This window comes from Argentina silus (assembly GCF_951799395.1).
Source record: "Argentina silus genome assembly, chromosome: 6".
Taxonomy (NCBI): Eukaryota; Metazoa; Chordata; class Actinopteri; order Argentiniformes; family Argentinidae; genus Argentina; species Argentina silus.
The window spans coordinates 21,259,270-21,276,366 of record NC_139660.1 but is presented as its reverse complement, the minus strand read 5'-3'; the positions used below and the strand labels follow the sequence as shown (position 1 = coordinate 21,276,366).

The following is a 17,097-nucleotide window of genomic DNA, read 5'->3' as shown; positions in this document are numbered from 1 at the left end:
TGTAGTGAACTCAATGCGACTGACTGTAAAAATAGAGCAAAGAAAAACAGCGAGGAGATTAAGATTCCCTTGCTCCTGCTCTCCCAGTGCACAGTACAAATCTGTGAGGATACAGTCTGTTGTGGCAAATGAATCATGCCATGGCCAAGGTTGATATCTAATGTGGTTAGCCTCAGAGCAGCACCTATCACCAATCAGGAAGCGGACCCTACTGTATCTCCAGGCAGGATTGGTCATGAAACAATCCTGCTGCATCAAGCATTGCTGAGCCACAGACAAAGACCTGCAGCACCAGCCTTATCTCTGGGTGAGTTACTGTACTGACAACCTTGCCCTGCATCAGGGGGATAGAATACAAATATGGGGCTGTGGGAGGTTCTGGAATCGGAAAACATTCTATTCTTTTCAACATTCCTTGTTACCAGAGTCATACAGTGCCTTCAGTAAGTATTCACCCCCTCTGGACTTTTTCCACTTTGACATTGTGCTGTATTTTGTGTAGATCAGTGTCAAAACATCTCAATTGAATCTATTTTAAAGTCACGTTGTGACACACAAAAAAATGTGGAAAACGTCCAAGGGGGTGAATAGTTACTGAAGGCCCTGTATACACATATATGGCACTGCCGGTTATATGATCATTTTCATAATCAGTATTTGCAGATCAGGGTCAAATCCATGAATGTCAAACACTTGAATCAGCATCGGAGGTGTGCTTTATCTAGTTAGCGCCTTGCATTTTTTGGACTATTCCATTAGATTAGATTAGATTACATTCAATACAACTTTATTGTCCATCCAGGGATTGAAATGTGTATTGTTTGCTTACCACCAATAAAAACAGCCATGTATGAAACAGCCACATATGAAAATAACCACATATGAAAACAGCCACATATGAAAACAGCCACAAATGAAAACAGCCACAAATAAAAACAACCACATATGACAACAGCCACATTAAACATAAAAACATACAATCATCATCGGTCACCATACACAATAGACACTACCCATTTAAGAAACAAAATCATGTCCTGTCTCATCACTGGCCTTATTTGCACCTGCCCCGAATAAATACACATCCATCACATGTTCAAGAGACCCACAGCCTGGGGGGGGGACAAAGGAGTTTTTTAAAAATGTTCTATTGCTTCAACTGTGCCAGGCTATTTTTTTTTCCACAAGCCTTTCATTCACACTGTAAAATGTTCTCTTTGGAAAATGTTCCATTGGTTGAATTGTGCCTGGCAAACTAAATCAAGCACAGCTAATACCATACAGGATGTATTAAACCCAGGTATGTTGTTACAGATATAATGGCTCTTCATGTAATCTACCCTGAACAGAAACATTGACACAAAGTAACTGCATGCTCTTTCTCAAGCTGTGGGTGCTTACTGTACGTCTTTTAAGATCCCTTGTCCCTATATTGAAAGGAAGTGAAACTCTATGCAAAACTCTGAATAGAACCCACAAAAAGAAGAAATAAGTACAGGGTGTGCAAATAACCTACTAATGACTACGTAATAGCCTACAGCAATGACAATACAATGAGACTTATATAAGTAGTAATTTCCTGAAAAGGCGGGGGAGGGTGGAAGCCAACACACCGGCACTTCCAAAATGTGGAGGCCAGCAAAGTTCAATACCCATATGAAGTATATTGCCTCAACAAAAAAGAGAGTGTGTTTATAAAAATGTAGGGTTTTTTCAATTCTAAAAATTGAGTTCAAGGCAGGGTGCTGCTCTGAGGAGCACTTCTGATAATAAATATAGCAGGGCAGGTGTAATACATGTTCCTGCTCACTAGGGGGCAGAAAGAGCACTGAATGAAATTGGGGACAAAAAGTGTGAGAACAAGAGCTTACAATAAATACATAACTTCCTCTATTTATGGAGCCTTTATTTCAGCAGCCATTTTTCTCGGTCGATGCATTTTTCAGCATGTTACATATCCAGTGATCCAAAAACTGTTCAACTGGCAAAAAAAGACAAAGACATCTCTTCCACCATGTGAATCAAATTAGGACACAAAGACATTACTCAATATGATGCAGTACATTGCAGTTAATTATACTTTAAAAAAATCTATACAATTCTAATTCAGTGACTGTCTCTGCCAATGAAACAGATTTACATGCCAAAAAAGAAACCAGGCACACAGTAAACACATATGGTGAGTAAACCGGTAATGTGCTGCTCTCATCTGAGTTTAGATGCATGAAAGGCTTGTGGAATCCAACAAAATGCCTAACTCACCAAAGCCATGTAAATCAGCCTCAACTTCTCTTGATTCTGAAATTAATTTTAGCTCGCGTTGTGTTTAATTCAGAGTTATTTCTAAATGCATTAAATAAACCCTTATTCTAGGAGCCCGTGGCCCAGAGGCTGTCGAAAGTATTAACAAGAAAACACATATTTTTTTATGACACCTTCAGGAAGAAAATAAGCAAAAATACAAAAAAATCCATATTCACGACCAACTGTTATGATTAGGCTGCTTCAAAGAACTGGCAAAACAATAACTCCTGTCTGTCGGAAAAACAAATACCAATCTTCACAGCACAGTCAGGGGAGGGATAAACAGAACATTGTTCTCTCAGCTTTAGAAAAGATCAGGCTTCAAAGGTTCTCTTTTGTCAAGCAGTCAGCCACTTGAGGTGATCCTGATTCACGCAGTTAAACGGGGCAGCGGAGGAATGTTCAACTAGCTAGGGCCTTTTGTCAAGTCTGGAAACACCAGATCGAGCCTGACCTTTACCAGTCCCCCAAGGCTAACGCTCATTAGCTACATACAGTCAACGCTCATCAGGGCAGGTGTTGGGCAATAGGGTGGTGAGTGATTGGATTATTAACAGTAGTCTGCATTAACTGTTGTTTGGATTAACTGTTGTGTGGATTAACTGTTCACTGTGAAGAACATTTTGTCCAATGATTCACTTTGTACATTTTGAACCAGATCGCCTATTATGAAAAAACAGTCTGTAATAGCACTGTAGGACTTATTGTTTCTATGTGTGCTTCATCAAAATTCCGTTCTCGACTGAACAAAAGGCAAGAATGTTACAAACGTCTCCTGTTTCCACTCACCCACACTTGTAAATATCTGCCTATTGAGGCAAAGCACAGGGTTATTTTTGTTGGTATTTCGAATGAATAAAACTCTAATCTTTCATGTAGGTCAGTTATGTCTTTGTTATGGCAGGTGGAAGAAGAGGGACACAATCAAGTGACCTTCATCTGAGGATCACTGCCACAGAAGCAATATCCGGGATATTAAATAACTCTTTACGATATCACTTTCAGTCGGTCTCATTGTCACAAACTGTGTTTTTAAAGTCCAGAGTTTGGAAAAAGGAATCATTTGGGTTTGGGACGTCATGTCATGGGACTAAATGGGGTGATTGATTACCGTGACGTGAGCGAAGCCGTCAGTCGGTAGCAGAGAGAAGAACGAGACGATATAACGTATATAAGTAAAAAATAAAAAAGAGATTCAGTCGAGTCTTATTCACTGTGGGGTTGTGCTCTACTCTCTGTCTGAGGTACAGATGCACATTAGTACCACAAGGAATGAATGATCAATACAAAAAGCTAATAGCAGTCTACCATGGGAACTGTTCTACTGCTTTAACTGTCCCAATTAACACAAATAAAAACAAGCAACCAAACCTTTGGTGTATACAATCTGGTGTTCATTATTCAGTACAGTATCTGCTATATATATATATATATATATATATATATATATATATATATATATATATAAAAACCCCAAAACAAGATGCGAGGTATAATTAACAATCTTCTCCTATGCTTGACTCAGTCTACCCTCAGAGATTTTTAAATTGAAAAATGATTCTAAATTGCTTCACTGTTGCCATGGATATTTCCCCCTGTACAATGACATTAAAATGTGCAGGCAAGGCAAGTATTCAAGTCTACAGAGGCACATTAGCAGAAACAGTGTGTATGTTACAATGTAATGTTCCTGTACAGACTTCACATATGAAGTGAGAGCAACAACTAAGTGCTGTTGATACCGCAGAAGGCAGACAGGCAGACAGGCAGACAGGCAGACAGGCGGGCAGGCAGACAGGCAGGCAGACAGGCAGGCAGGCAGAAAGGCAGGCAGGCAGGCAGGCAGGCAGGCAGGCAGGCAGGCAGACAAACAGGCAGGCAGACAGACAGGCAGGCAGGCAGGCAGGCAAACAGGCAGGCAGACAGACAGGCAGGCAGGCAGGCAGGGCAGGCAGGCAGGCAGGCAGGCAGGCAGGCAGGCAGCAGTCTATTTCAAGGTTACTGATGCCATCTTTTCATGACCTCATTTTTAATTCAGAGAGCTGAGCCCTGACAGCTAATCTTGGGAAACGGTTTAAATAAATATCATTAAAGCCTTCCCAGCTGGAGGTTCAGACCTTGGGTGGACGTTTAACTATTGATTTTCCCCTTTAAGCTAATGAACAGTCAAATGACTGCAATGAAGCAACTTTCAAAATGTATAATTATCTCATGTTCTAGTCAAACGATGTACTCTACCTCTGTCCAATGTATCTGCTCTTCAACAGCATTCAAATAATCAGAATAAAAGGCCTTACAATAACAATAATAATAACAATAACAACAACAACAATAATAGTTATTATTATACAGAGAGAGCTCTGTATCATTCACAATAATGTCTCCAAGGCAACCATTTCAGATGACATGAAATGCAGGAACATTGATTAAGTGAATCATTTCCAATTAGCCTCAGTGCCTGGGACATTTAGCTAGGCTCTTGAACAAAAAGACAAAAAAAACACATTCAATCTACCGCGTATACATCCAAACGTTCCACTGCTTGTGACTTATCAGCGATAATCAAAAAAACAACCCCCCCCCCCCCCAAAAAAAAAAAAAAAAAAAAAAACGTGGCGAGATATTCTGCTCCAGTTAAACATTCCTCATTGTGTTTCTCAACGCCGAGTAATCATTAAGGGAAAACAAAGACGCCACCAGGGAACAAACATATGCTCCACCAAACCCACAAACAGCCTCATTTATCAAATGCTTCCAACAGAGAGAACGAATAGCTCTGTTTGCTGAGCTAATACAATGACATTAATTGCCCTGCGAGCTGCAGAAAACAGTGAGCTTCAGCTAAAATTCTCCCTTCCGTGGTGTTTTCTGGGGCTCCGGCTGATATTTCCAGCTCCGCGTCTGACAGGGTGATATTCACTGCAGTGTGGATATTATTGGTTTGTATTGATTCAGCAGTATTGTCCGAGCGTGGTGTGGCTGTAGTGTGGAGGGCCAGCGCAGCAGTCACACTTGGTCGCCCCCCCCACCCCCCATACCCCTCTGCTGACACCATGCAAGTCCTCCTTCCATGTGCAAAAAGGCCTTCACAAAACACAGACAAAATACAGAGCTGGCACCAGGAGGTTGGAATGGCTGCAGTGGAATTTGGTATACTCGAAAATGAAATTTTCAAATTGCAAAATGCTATTTAAAAAAAAAAAAAGGCCTTTTCTTATTATGAAATGATAGCTGTCATGACATTAACTCTTTATGTAACATTTGGACAGTGGCTACGGTATGTATTTATTGGTTATGTTATTCTGTCATATGTTATGTTATTTGCTTACATGCTAATATCCCTGAAGTTGTAATCAATCTTGACTATTTACACGTGTGTCCATGATAAACGGAAATGCGACCAAACATCAGTAGAGCGTTTCCAAATGAAACTCTCCAAATACAAATCGAGATCTCAAGATCCATGCGCGTAATCACTCCGTCATTTGCGTAAATCTTGCATTGAAGTCAACGGGGACATTTGCACGATGATTCTACCTCAGAGTGCGGATCTCCAGTTAGGATTCCGCCCAGACAGAGAACATATATACACAAACACATATTGAATGAGCAGAGTAAGCCGTTCAGCCTAAGTACTTGCTTGCTTGTCATTTTCCTCCATTACACATCTACACCTGCCCCGCGTGCCCTCATACAATACTGCTGGGTAAGCCTTCCTTTGGGATGCTGAAGCATGGACGCCACAGACCTGCTAGAGAATGCCAGCCTTACAAAGACAGAAACAGGCTTTATGAAAGAGTGGCTCTCTTCTACTAAGCACAAGGAATTTGCCATTTGTTTAACCTTGAAAAGCTATGTGTGCGTACATAACATCCCTGCACGTTCTCCCAAGATAATACCCATTTATTTGCTTTGGCTCACACCCCCCTTTAGTAATAGTGGTTGGTGAGAGAGAGAGAGAGAGAGAGAGAGGAGTGTGACTGGTTTAATGAACATGGTTGAGATCTGTGTTAGTATGCGCAGAGCCGCAGAGAGAGAGAGAGAGAGAGTGAGAGTGAGTGTGTGTGTCTCTGAACACAGCTAAGGGTGTCATGTCGGGACTAGGAAGCCCTTACTTCAAAATCCAGTGTTTGTGTCCACTCCACACAGTGCAGCACACGATGCTATCATTAACAGTAGCCTCCCCTATCTACGAGGAGGGAGGACAGGAGCCAGGGCGGAGCAGTAACTCACCTTTCATAGTGTCTGCGCGTGCACGTGGCTGCACTGGTGCTTCCTGGGTTACCACCCAGCTCATCATACACAGTTTTCCACTGTCGGCGAACTGTGATCTGAGAGAGGGAGAGAGAGAGAGAGAGAGAGGGGGAGAGAGAGAAAGAGAGGGAGATGGAGAGAGAGAGAGAGAGAGAAAGAGAGGGAGAGAGAGAGAGAGAGAGGGAGAAAGAGAGGGAGAGGGAGAGAGAGAGAGGGAGGGAGGAGGGACAGAGAGAGAGGAGGGGGAGAGAGAGAGAAAGAGGAGGGGGAGAGAGAGAGAGCGAGAGAGAGAGAGAGAGAGAGAGAAATAAATAAACTGGTTGTAACAAGGCCGTTAACGATAACAGTGAGTCACTGGTTTAAAATGATCTGGTTATTCAATATTCAGTGTGCCATAGAGAACAAAAGACAAAATGATTCTCTTCACATGCAAAAACCATTTTGACAATAACATGTGCCAGCTGTAGCTACAGGCTACAGCCATAATCTGTGTCCAGGCCAGAGCAGGGGAGAAGAGCACCAGTACAGATAGGGCATATAGACTCGGCTGAATGACAAGTTACATCATTGAATACATACACAGACTAACCGCACGGCTTCCTGCTCACAAAGACGGGCATGAAAGAATGATAATCACCAGCAGATAAAAAGCTTTCAAAGGAAACAAGTCCCGATTACATGAACCACTTCCTGTTTATAGTTTTGGCTAAGCTTTCTGTTGTGTATGACTGTGTATGTGGGCTAATGAAGGAAGCAGGGTATTTGCAATACGTTTGCTGTTCAAAAGACGTACATTTGAATCGCTTCCCGTATTGCAAGTGCACCAAATACGAGGTGTGCTGCCAATTGAAACGGCTTCGCTGGGCTCTGTGATTGTAATGGATACACTTTACAGCCTCAATATGTGGGGGGAAAAAGTGACGGACTTCACCAAGCGCCTTGACAGAGGAGAGGAACGTGTTTTCCACTTGGAAGGGCTTTTCTAAAACAAGGGCATCTTTATGCAAAATGTGGGTCGGACCAAGATATTCTTGAGAAAATACCACTGCAAAGGGAGTCTAAAAAAAACAAAAACAGTGAAGAGTTGGTGTCGTGAGACAGATGTAAACACTTACCAGCTCGTACCCTCCGAGTCTCTGAGCAGCTTGAAACATAGTCCAAAGGTTTACTGTTAGAAGGAGGACAAACAGTGAGTTCAATGATGTATAGTCAGACTGTCACATACACACACTGCTACTGTAGCACATTATGGTCAGATATTACCATAGTATTTACTATTTAAATGGTAGAATTATTTTGTTTGTTGTATGCACTGTAGTAGCCTATTAATTACTTGATTCATTACTTGATTCAACAAGCACCACTAGGCATTACAGTATGTACATCAGGGGAGGCTGGTGGAGGTAGAAATCGGAGGACTGGCTCATTGTAATGCATGGAATGGAATGAGGACTGGTAATCATGGTATCAAAAACGTGTTCCTCATTCCATTCATTACAATGAGCCCCATCAATGAATGTACAATGACCTCCAACAGCCTCCCCCTGATGTACAGTAGTACCACGTCGTTACCAGCTGTGTTGTATTCTTTGCAGTAAGGACACTAAAGTACCCATTGGTACCGCAGAATGGTTGAGTAAATAAATACTAGACAAATACCAGGGGAAACAGTGCATACAGAAGTGCTGACGGTCACAAAGTTCTTTATGGTCACAGACTCTGCGGGCAGAGCAGTGAGACGCTTAAAACACACTGGGTCTCAACAATGTTATCCATAATGCACATACACAATAAACTTCCTAAGTTTTCATAAGTGCTGAAATAGAAAACAAAATACACCCTCATTAAACTAAATTGCATCTAAATCCAGAATGATCCTCCCTCTTACCTCTGCAGAGGAGGTGTTAGAGTGCTTGCTGTCAGTTGTTAACTAGTTTGCAATTTAGTTTAGCGAGGGTATATTTTATTTGAAGCTTTATTGTAGCACTCGGGAAGTTTATTGTATATGTACTGTACATTGTTGAGACCCAGTGTGTTTTAAGTGTCTCACTGCTCTGCTCACAGAGTCTGTGACCATAAAGAACTTTGGCTTTGACTTTGAGACCATCAGCACTTGATACAACAGCACTCAGGAACATGGTTGGCACAAATGCAAATGCCACTTTGCATTAAAATTCACATGCAAATTTTCAACAACAGATGACATTACACGGATTACAGATTCATTTGCAGGCGATCTTCAAACGAAGATTTCGAAACGCTGGAAATGATTCCATCTCTTGACAGCATTAGGTTATTGTGAGCTTTTCCAAACAATGACATTTGTATCTGCTTTCTGTAACATCATTGTTTAACATTTTTATATGAAGACCTATAAAAAAAAAGAAGCTCGCCTGGGGAGAAATCCATCAAAATTCAATCTGTGCGTACACAAAGGCTTGCATTTGTCAAAATGACATTTTCCTATCTCCACATTTGACAGCATTGATTTTTTCTGGCTCCTCTCCGCGGCTGTTGTCAATGCACAGGCACAATAACAAAGAGTGCTGGGTGGGTTTTTATTTGAACGGCAAAGACTGGCATTGTGTTCTACTGTATGGGAGCTGTGGCCCACTAATGGGCTTGTTATGCAACAACAGTAATTACCACAAGAGCGAAAAAGAATTGGCAAGAACAGACAAGAAAAATGTGAGAATCGTCCTTTTTTTAGATGTCTCGGTGCCTGTTTTTCCTTGTTTTTCTTAAATGCGTTCTATTCAGGAGGACATATTATCACCGAGATAAGGATGACAAACACAATGCGGATCAACACAATGGAGACCAACAGAGACGTTTAACAATGCCACTTAGACGTAAGGATACAAGAACCTCAGAAAAGGTAGCCTGAAGAGAATGTTCAGCATGAGCCGTCTCGCTCGCTCGCACGCACGCACGCACGCACGCACGCACGCACAGCCCCCCCCCTCCCTGCTCAATAAACTCCCATCACCCGAAGTGAATGGAAGACAATCAAATCCCAATGGCCTTTTTTATTCTTCAGAAGTTCATTTATCTAACGTCCTGGACAGCCAGTGGACATGACCTACCACTGCAGCCAACAGGAGGCAAACACCCAGAGCTTCCTCTCTGCTGAGACAGATGGACATTAAGCTATAAGGCTTATAGCCTACACACCGCGTAAAACGCACCATTCAAATAAAAAAGTGGCTTGATTGATCGACTCATTTACAGTATTTCACCTCTCTCCGAGTTCAGCTGTTTGGTCTTTATTCTGCTTTATAGGAAGTGGAATTGGTAGCTGTGTGTGTGTGTGTGTGTGTGTGTGTGTCTGTGTGTGTGAATTTTAGGGCTCACGGTGAGAGAGGAAGATGTAATGGATTGGTATCTGTTAACAATTATATAGAGGCACATCAAATGGAGACAGGAATACACGCGTATGGAATATCATCCTTTCATAGCTAGAATTGACATGATTATAGATAATTATATGAAAGTAAATGCAGCAAAAACACAATCTTAATTTCATAACACCATTTTGTTTTGCTTTGAAGCGGCTGCAGTGGTTTTAAAAAAGGGAATATTAAAAGCTCATCACGGCAGGGGATTTATTGTATTAGTTATGATGGTTTTACATTTTCTGTTACGGGTCTGAACATTTATGCCTGCCAAGGCCGAGTTTAAACAGCATTATTGGGGGCCTTTAATGAGGAGAGTCTTATGAAGTCGCTCGGTTTGCCATTCAAAACATGTACTGTATGTAAAACAGTTGGCGTTTCGCCTGTGCACAAAGCGCGTTGCACACTCCAGACTACAGTATGCACACACTGAGAGTCTTTCGTACCATCTCTCCACCACATTGACCTACATAAAAACAACACCTTTGTAGTGAAGATGACATCCCTGTCAAAATATCTCCATGGGGTAGGGCATGTCAGGGTTAACCAGTACAGCTTTTATTCATGCGAGAGCTATTATAGTCCATGTAACAATGCATTGACTGTAATCATTTATACAGCACACGTTTCCCTTCTTATAAGTGAATTGCACCTCAGTGTCACGAGAAATATTGAACGTGCAGTGAATAGGGAATGGCCGTTACTGCATGGGTCTCTCTACTCTACAAAAGTAGTTTTCTCTTGTTAAGCTGAACCATCCGACCTAAATAATAAGCGTTTCATCTCTCAGCGACGTGTTTCCTGTATATGTGGTGCTCTACCATTGTGAAGGTAAACCTCAGAGCCTTATTGGATTCTTTCGAGTGTGTTAGGACTTTCTCTCCAGTATCCAAAGCTATGAAAGAAGAGGAGCAGGTTCCACTCACTCTGCTTGAAGCCCAGGAAAGGGATCCTCTCGATGGGCGTGTCCCTCTCTCTCATGTATTTGTACAGGGCTTCCAGGAAGGCCTGCTCGTCTGCCCGACTCTCCTTCGAGCATTCCTCCTCCTCCTCTCCCTCCTTCTCCTCCTCCTCCTCCTCCTCCTCCTCCTCTTCTTCTTCCTTCTCCTCCTTCCTCTTCTCCTTCTTCTCCTCTACAGAGGCCCTTTTACAGATGGTACTAGTCTTGGTTTTGGCCACCATCACCTTACAGTAGGGTTTTACCTGCAGGTAACATGGGAGTGAGGGGTTAAAGAGGAAATGCTCAACCGGAAGTGGGGGTTAATATCATCATGCACGCATAATTCTGTCATCAGGATTGATCACATCACCTGCCTAGAAAAACAAGTGTGATCCAAATGAATCAAGTCTATGAATTGAATTGATCCAAAGTGAACTGAACATTGAGGCATTAGTAGTAGAGTGATGTACCTTGGTTGGAGGCTTGTTCTCTGGGCTGCTGGGTTCGGTTGGTCCCTGGGGCCCCTGGGTCTGGGTCTGGCTCTGGGTCTGGGTCTGGGTCAGGGAGTCCCTCCGCTGGGACACGGACAGCTTCTTCTTCCTGGGTCGGCCCTTCAGGTTCGGGGCTGAGGAGAACAACGGTTGTTTAGTTTGATGGAAAAGGAAGATCTACAAGCACATACAGTGCACATTTGATCAAGGAGCGGCTGATGAGTTACTTTATCGACAATGATGTTGTCAAAAACACCCTTTTCTGAAAACCCTTTTTTTACTGTATGTATATACACTCACTGAGGACTTTATTAGGAACACCTGTACACCTTCTCATGGTGGAGGTGGTGTAATGGTGTGAGGAATGTTTTCTTCGCACACTTTGGGGCTGTTAATACCAATCAATCATCGCTTGAATGCCACAGCCTATTTGAGTATTGTTGCTGACTATGTGCATCCCAGCATGATAATTCACCATGTCACAAAGCAAAAGTCATCTCAAACTGGTTTCATGAACATGACAATGAGTTCAGTGTTCTTCAGTGGCCTTCCCAGTCACCGGATCTGAATCCAATAGAACACCTTTGGGATGTGGTAAAATGGGAGATTCACAGCTTGAAAGTGCACCTGAAAAATCTGCAGGAATTGCGTGATGCAATCATGTCATCATGGACCAGAATCTCAAAAGAATGTTTCCAACATCTTGTGGAATCAATGCCATGAAGAATTGAGGCTCTTTTGAGAGCAATGGGAGGCCCTATCCAGTATTCGTATATATATGTTATATGTTCCTAATAAAGCGTTTTGTGAGTATATATAGATAGTCCTTTGATGGAGGGAAAAGAACACAAAGACCTAGACGTATTTTCCAATTTACTGAAGGTAAATACAAGAGAACATTATGTTCATGTTACTGCACAACACATACAGTACACATTGATCTAATCATTTCTTCAGTTCTTGGCTCTCTCTCTCGTAGCTGGCTACTCTGAGGGCCTTAGCATTCTTAATTAAAAAACACATAAACTCGTAAGATAGGGTTCCATTGTTAGAAAGGCAGGCAGATAATTCCACAGTACACATTACACACACCATGAAGTATTCAAAACCTCCAGGTCTTTGTACACCCACATCTTCTTGTCAACCACCAACTGCAACGTAACGACATGGCAAGCCGCCTTCCACGCTAACACAAACAACGATAAGCTCAAAGCGAGGAGGAGGCACCCCGAGTCAAAGCCAGGTTCAGCCGAGTCGTTCGGGAGTAACATTCCACGTGCAATGACAATTAAATCACAACCAGGGTTATAGAGGCCCCATGGGAGTGTTTTTTTGCCGGATCAAGAAAATGTTAAAATAGCAAAAGCCAAATGAAATGGAGAGAGAAGTAATTACTGGAGTTGAGAGCTATAGTGACTCAGTGACCTATCACTTTGTGTTATTTCACAAACAGCCAGAGAAAACGGCAAGGAAAATTACACCCTGTTTTGTAATTGCCTTGGCAACTGCCAGTTTTCAGGGTACAAGGCTTTACTGAAAAACAACCCGCTGAATTTTATTTGCTCTTTTCTCTCTCTCTCTCTCTCTCTCTCTCTCTTTCCCTCCTACTTTTTTTTCTTTCTTTCGGCTAAAAGCTCAAGTCTCACAATAACACAAAGTCTGTTCCCTTGCGTAATGAATGAGTAAGTTAATACAGTCAAGCTGACCTGCGTTCCACCTCATTTAGATTTGTTTTACATCCTGTGACATCTGATTAAACAAGAGATTATACATCTGAAACAGACGTACGTAGGCACCAGTGACTTCATGCTCTCAATTTGGGGCCTTTTTTTTTTTTTTTTTTTACTTTTTTTTTTTTTTTTTTAGAAACCCCAAGCTGTCATCTCATGACACTGCGGATGGTGCAAAAGTGTTTACAGAGTTACGTAACAACCGTTGTCATGGTGTGCTGTTTACATATTTCATCAGGCTGAATGCTGCAGATGCACTTCCGTTATCCCCCCATCATGACTGTGTCACCGTTCTTTCTCCGGAATCAATTACCTCAGTAGTTTGCCATAGTTTAGTCAGGCACACTCACGGTCTTAGTTTAACCATTTATTGAATAGAAAATGGTTATACAATTAGGCTTGGTGTGTTTGGACGGCTCTGCTCTTTTGAGAGCCCATATGTCGATCCACCCCCTGATGGATGCAGACAGAGCAGAACCAAAGCAGGTGGAGGCTGGGGGTTCCACACTCCCATGGCACAGTAACGACCAACAGTTCTAGCAACAAGGCTTCAGAGAGGTTTTATAGACTGACCACTTAAATAGGCCGCCATATCAACATTACCAACAGTAACATGTGATTGTGTCGGGTGTAGACAGCTGATCTGTCACCTGACAGACAGCTAGCACTGACTTAGAGTGTCCTGCCTGAACTAAGCTCACTCTGTTCAATCAGGCATGCAGCACATCACAGCAGAGCAGAGTACACCACTGGACAGGGAGGCAAAGCGCTATTCATCACTGTCCCCCCCACCGTGAAATTGGTGAGGGGGGGACTGTGAACCTGTCTCCGTATGTCTGTTTGTTCATATGTCGCGCGCAATATCTCAAACACCACTGAGACAATTTTGGCGATACTTGGGTGAGTGATGCGTCTTGCCATAGAGATCCAACATATACACAATTACACTGATTGGCCCAAGATGGGTGCGATGGTAAAGAAGTGAAATTCTGAAAGGACACAGATTGACTGATTGTCACCAATTCACACAAGAAGGGGTGCTACAGTACATCGTTCCTGAGGGACAACATGTTTACTGTAGACTTCCATTGGGTTACCGTGCAAACACATTATTTGGGGCAGAACTAACACATCGACTCATGATGGGTTAGATCATGTGTGACAACACTTCTCTCCACAGCCAGTATCTGACTGTATGAGCTGATGCCATCTAAGCTGCATCTGATGTGTGGACATCTGTGCTAGTTTACAGACATCAGAATAGCCTCCAGGCCAGATGGGACCTGGGGACTTTGAGGAGGTCGGCTTCAGATGAGAGTCAAGGTCACGAGGAGGAATGTGGGGAATTCTTTTATTATCCTGGGACAGAGTGCCACTGACCATGTTGCCTCATGGCAGATTTGCATAAGGAATAACAGACACAACCCTGTCTCTCGAAGGCTTTATATCTCCTGAGTGGATCTCTTGTGAGTAATCCATGGGAAGTAAAGATGGACAACACTCGAGACTAATTAGCAGTTACAATTCATTTATTTACCAAATAATGTTTCAATTAACTAAATTCATTTATTTATTCATTTCAAAGTAATAAGTCTCAATTCATTCAATCATTCATTTAAATAAGTGAACTGAATTAATTGAAACATATCATTTTCGAATGCTGTCCACCTTTTTATTTTTTTTGAGGGATGGGGCAGAGACATAGACAGAGCTCTGTATGCAAGGACTTACCATCCATGAGATCAAAATGATAGCTTTAACCATGTTTTGAAGCTATACAGTGGTTGTTTACAATTGCATTGGAGTAAATCAAGTTTATATCTTGTATATCTTTATATCTTCTGATTCAAAAGTAAAACAAACATTTTCTTTTTTACCAATCCATCACTGCTCCTTTAAATAATGGACCCATCTTCACAAAAGCACACATGTATTATCTGGGTCACTGAGGTGGCTTGAGGTGACCAGAGAGGGTTGCTGGTTCAATCCCCTGGAGGGGGACATACACACACAGCTGTTACGATCCCCTGCTGTACTAGTGCTCTAACTATCTCCACCTTGAATAGAAGTGCTTAGGCAGACATAAAATAAACCCCCTCTAGGGCAAATCCATCATCGTCTGTCATTGAGCAACACCCACCCTGCAAGGCTTCAAAGTCGCTATGAATGCAGCGGCGTTGCGGAGCTGACAACTTGATCTTTTGATGCAGTCGAATGCTCCTCTTAATGTCTGACAGCACTTTGTGTATTTTTTTTCCAATTCAATTAAGAATCCCTGTGCTTCATTATCATTCGGAGGATGGCCGTGATTGAAAAAGCCATTAGAAATCTCGAGATGGCTGGTGACGTTCCACATCGACAGTCCTGCCATGGAGAGCGCACGGAGGAGGGAGGAGGGAGGAGGGAGGAGGGAGGGAAGAGCATCGGGGGTGGGGGGGACGACGACACACGTTTATTTGACAGCTATTTGACAGAGATTCCACACCAATAAAAAAAAAAAGACCACAAAAGACTAAAGAACAGCATAGAATCTAAATGTCTCTTAAAACAACATTGGGATTGCTTGAACCCCAGAAGGTCAACATACTGTATATTCTGCATTATTCAGAAGTGAGCTGGCTTTGGTATTTAGGGCAATGTTGCGAAACAGTACTAAAATGCTGCTTCACTCAGATACAGTGGTGCTGCAACATCATGTCAAAGGCTGCTGTGCTCGCTCGAAGAATTCCGCAACCACATACAAATTAGCTGCCCTCCTTACCGAAGTAATGCTGATGCAGGAGCCCCACTGACTCCTCTAGTCCGAAATAGCAACTTCTCAATGTTTTAATCCCACATGATTGTGTAACTGAGACAGAGTTAAACTAAGATCATAGCCATTTATTTAAAGTTATATTCTTCCAAGAATCAAATGGCTAAATATTATTTATTCAGAAGTCTAAAAATGTCATGTGCTGTCCCAATCCATGTTTGCCTCTTTAGATAATCGACCCAATATTGTAGGCATTGTTCTTATCTGGGTCACTGAGGTGGCTTGAGGTGACCAGACAGGGTTGTTTAACATGGTTGTGTAACTGAATCAGGAAGAAGGCTTACATGTACACCACTCTCTCTGTCATCTGTCATTGCAAAGGGGGAATAATGGTTTCACTTCAACCTCCTCGTGACCCAGACCAGACCAAAAGGTCATATGTGGAGTATTCCAGGGATGCCGGCTGCAGAAAAACTCGACAGGTCTCGTCCCTCATTGTGGAAAAATCACCTGAGGTTTGACTTCGGGTCTTGGCCTATTAAATATTATTTGACCAACAGAGTATGCACAGAACCGCAGAAGGTAATGTCCACATCAAGTCTTAGTTCTATTCAGATGTCAGAGAGGATATGAGTATGTGGTGAACCATGCATTTGATCTGTGTTATTAAGTTATGAACAGCAGTCCATTACCTGACTTGCCTGACAAGCTCAGGGATCCAAGTGATCATTTTCACTTTGCCATTTGACAGGTGAAACATTCCCCCTCTGCCTCCCCCCAGGCTTATTTCCCAGCCTAGTCATTTAGAAAAGGGTGCGCGTGGAATAGTACATGCATAATAATGCTAACAATTTCAGACATAAATTATTAAGACAATCACTTCCCATCGTCGAAATGATTTGGGGAGAGCAGGAAGCATTTAGGTTTTCTAAATCCTCAAAACGGATATCATGTACGGAGGCGCACGGTAAGACGTTCACTGGTATTTGATCTGAAAATGTTGCATTTGGACAGGCGATGAACACAGCATTTCTTTGAGCATCATTTGTCATTTTAGCATCAATTATTTGTTAACCACAGCCCTAAAGGTGTGAACCACGAACCCTCACAGGTGGAAAATCACATGTGCAATATCAATATTGCAAGAGGCTGCGATATTGCCCTTTCTTTGGCATTCACTCAATAAAACAAAAAGTCATGGCCACGGTACAGAACTGAGGTGTGCTTGACG

At 42.4% G+C, this 17,097-nt stretch overlaps 1 protein-coding gene across 1 annotated transcript in view; it reads right to left on the bottom strand.

The window, feature by feature from the left end:
* The window catches only part of LOC310805570 (AT-rich interactive domain-containing protein 5B-like), a gene marked incomplete at its 5' end in the record, with an annotated part of 48,822 nt that overhangs the window by 5,418 nt on the left and 26,307 nt on the right, over window positions 1-17,097 (bottom strand). Inside the window, 4 exons of the mRNA XM_083671309.1 lie at window positions 6,538-6,635; window positions 7,674-7,726; window positions 10,880-11,156; window positions 11,364-11,518. Of these exons, the coding sequence (XP_083527435.1) occupies window positions 6,538-6,635; window positions 7,674-7,726; window positions 10,880-11,156; window positions 11,364-11,518 (583 nt within the window). The remainder of the gene's footprint in view (window positions 1-6,537; window positions 6,636-7,673; window positions 7,727-10,879; window positions 11,157-11,363; window positions 11,519-17,097) is intronic.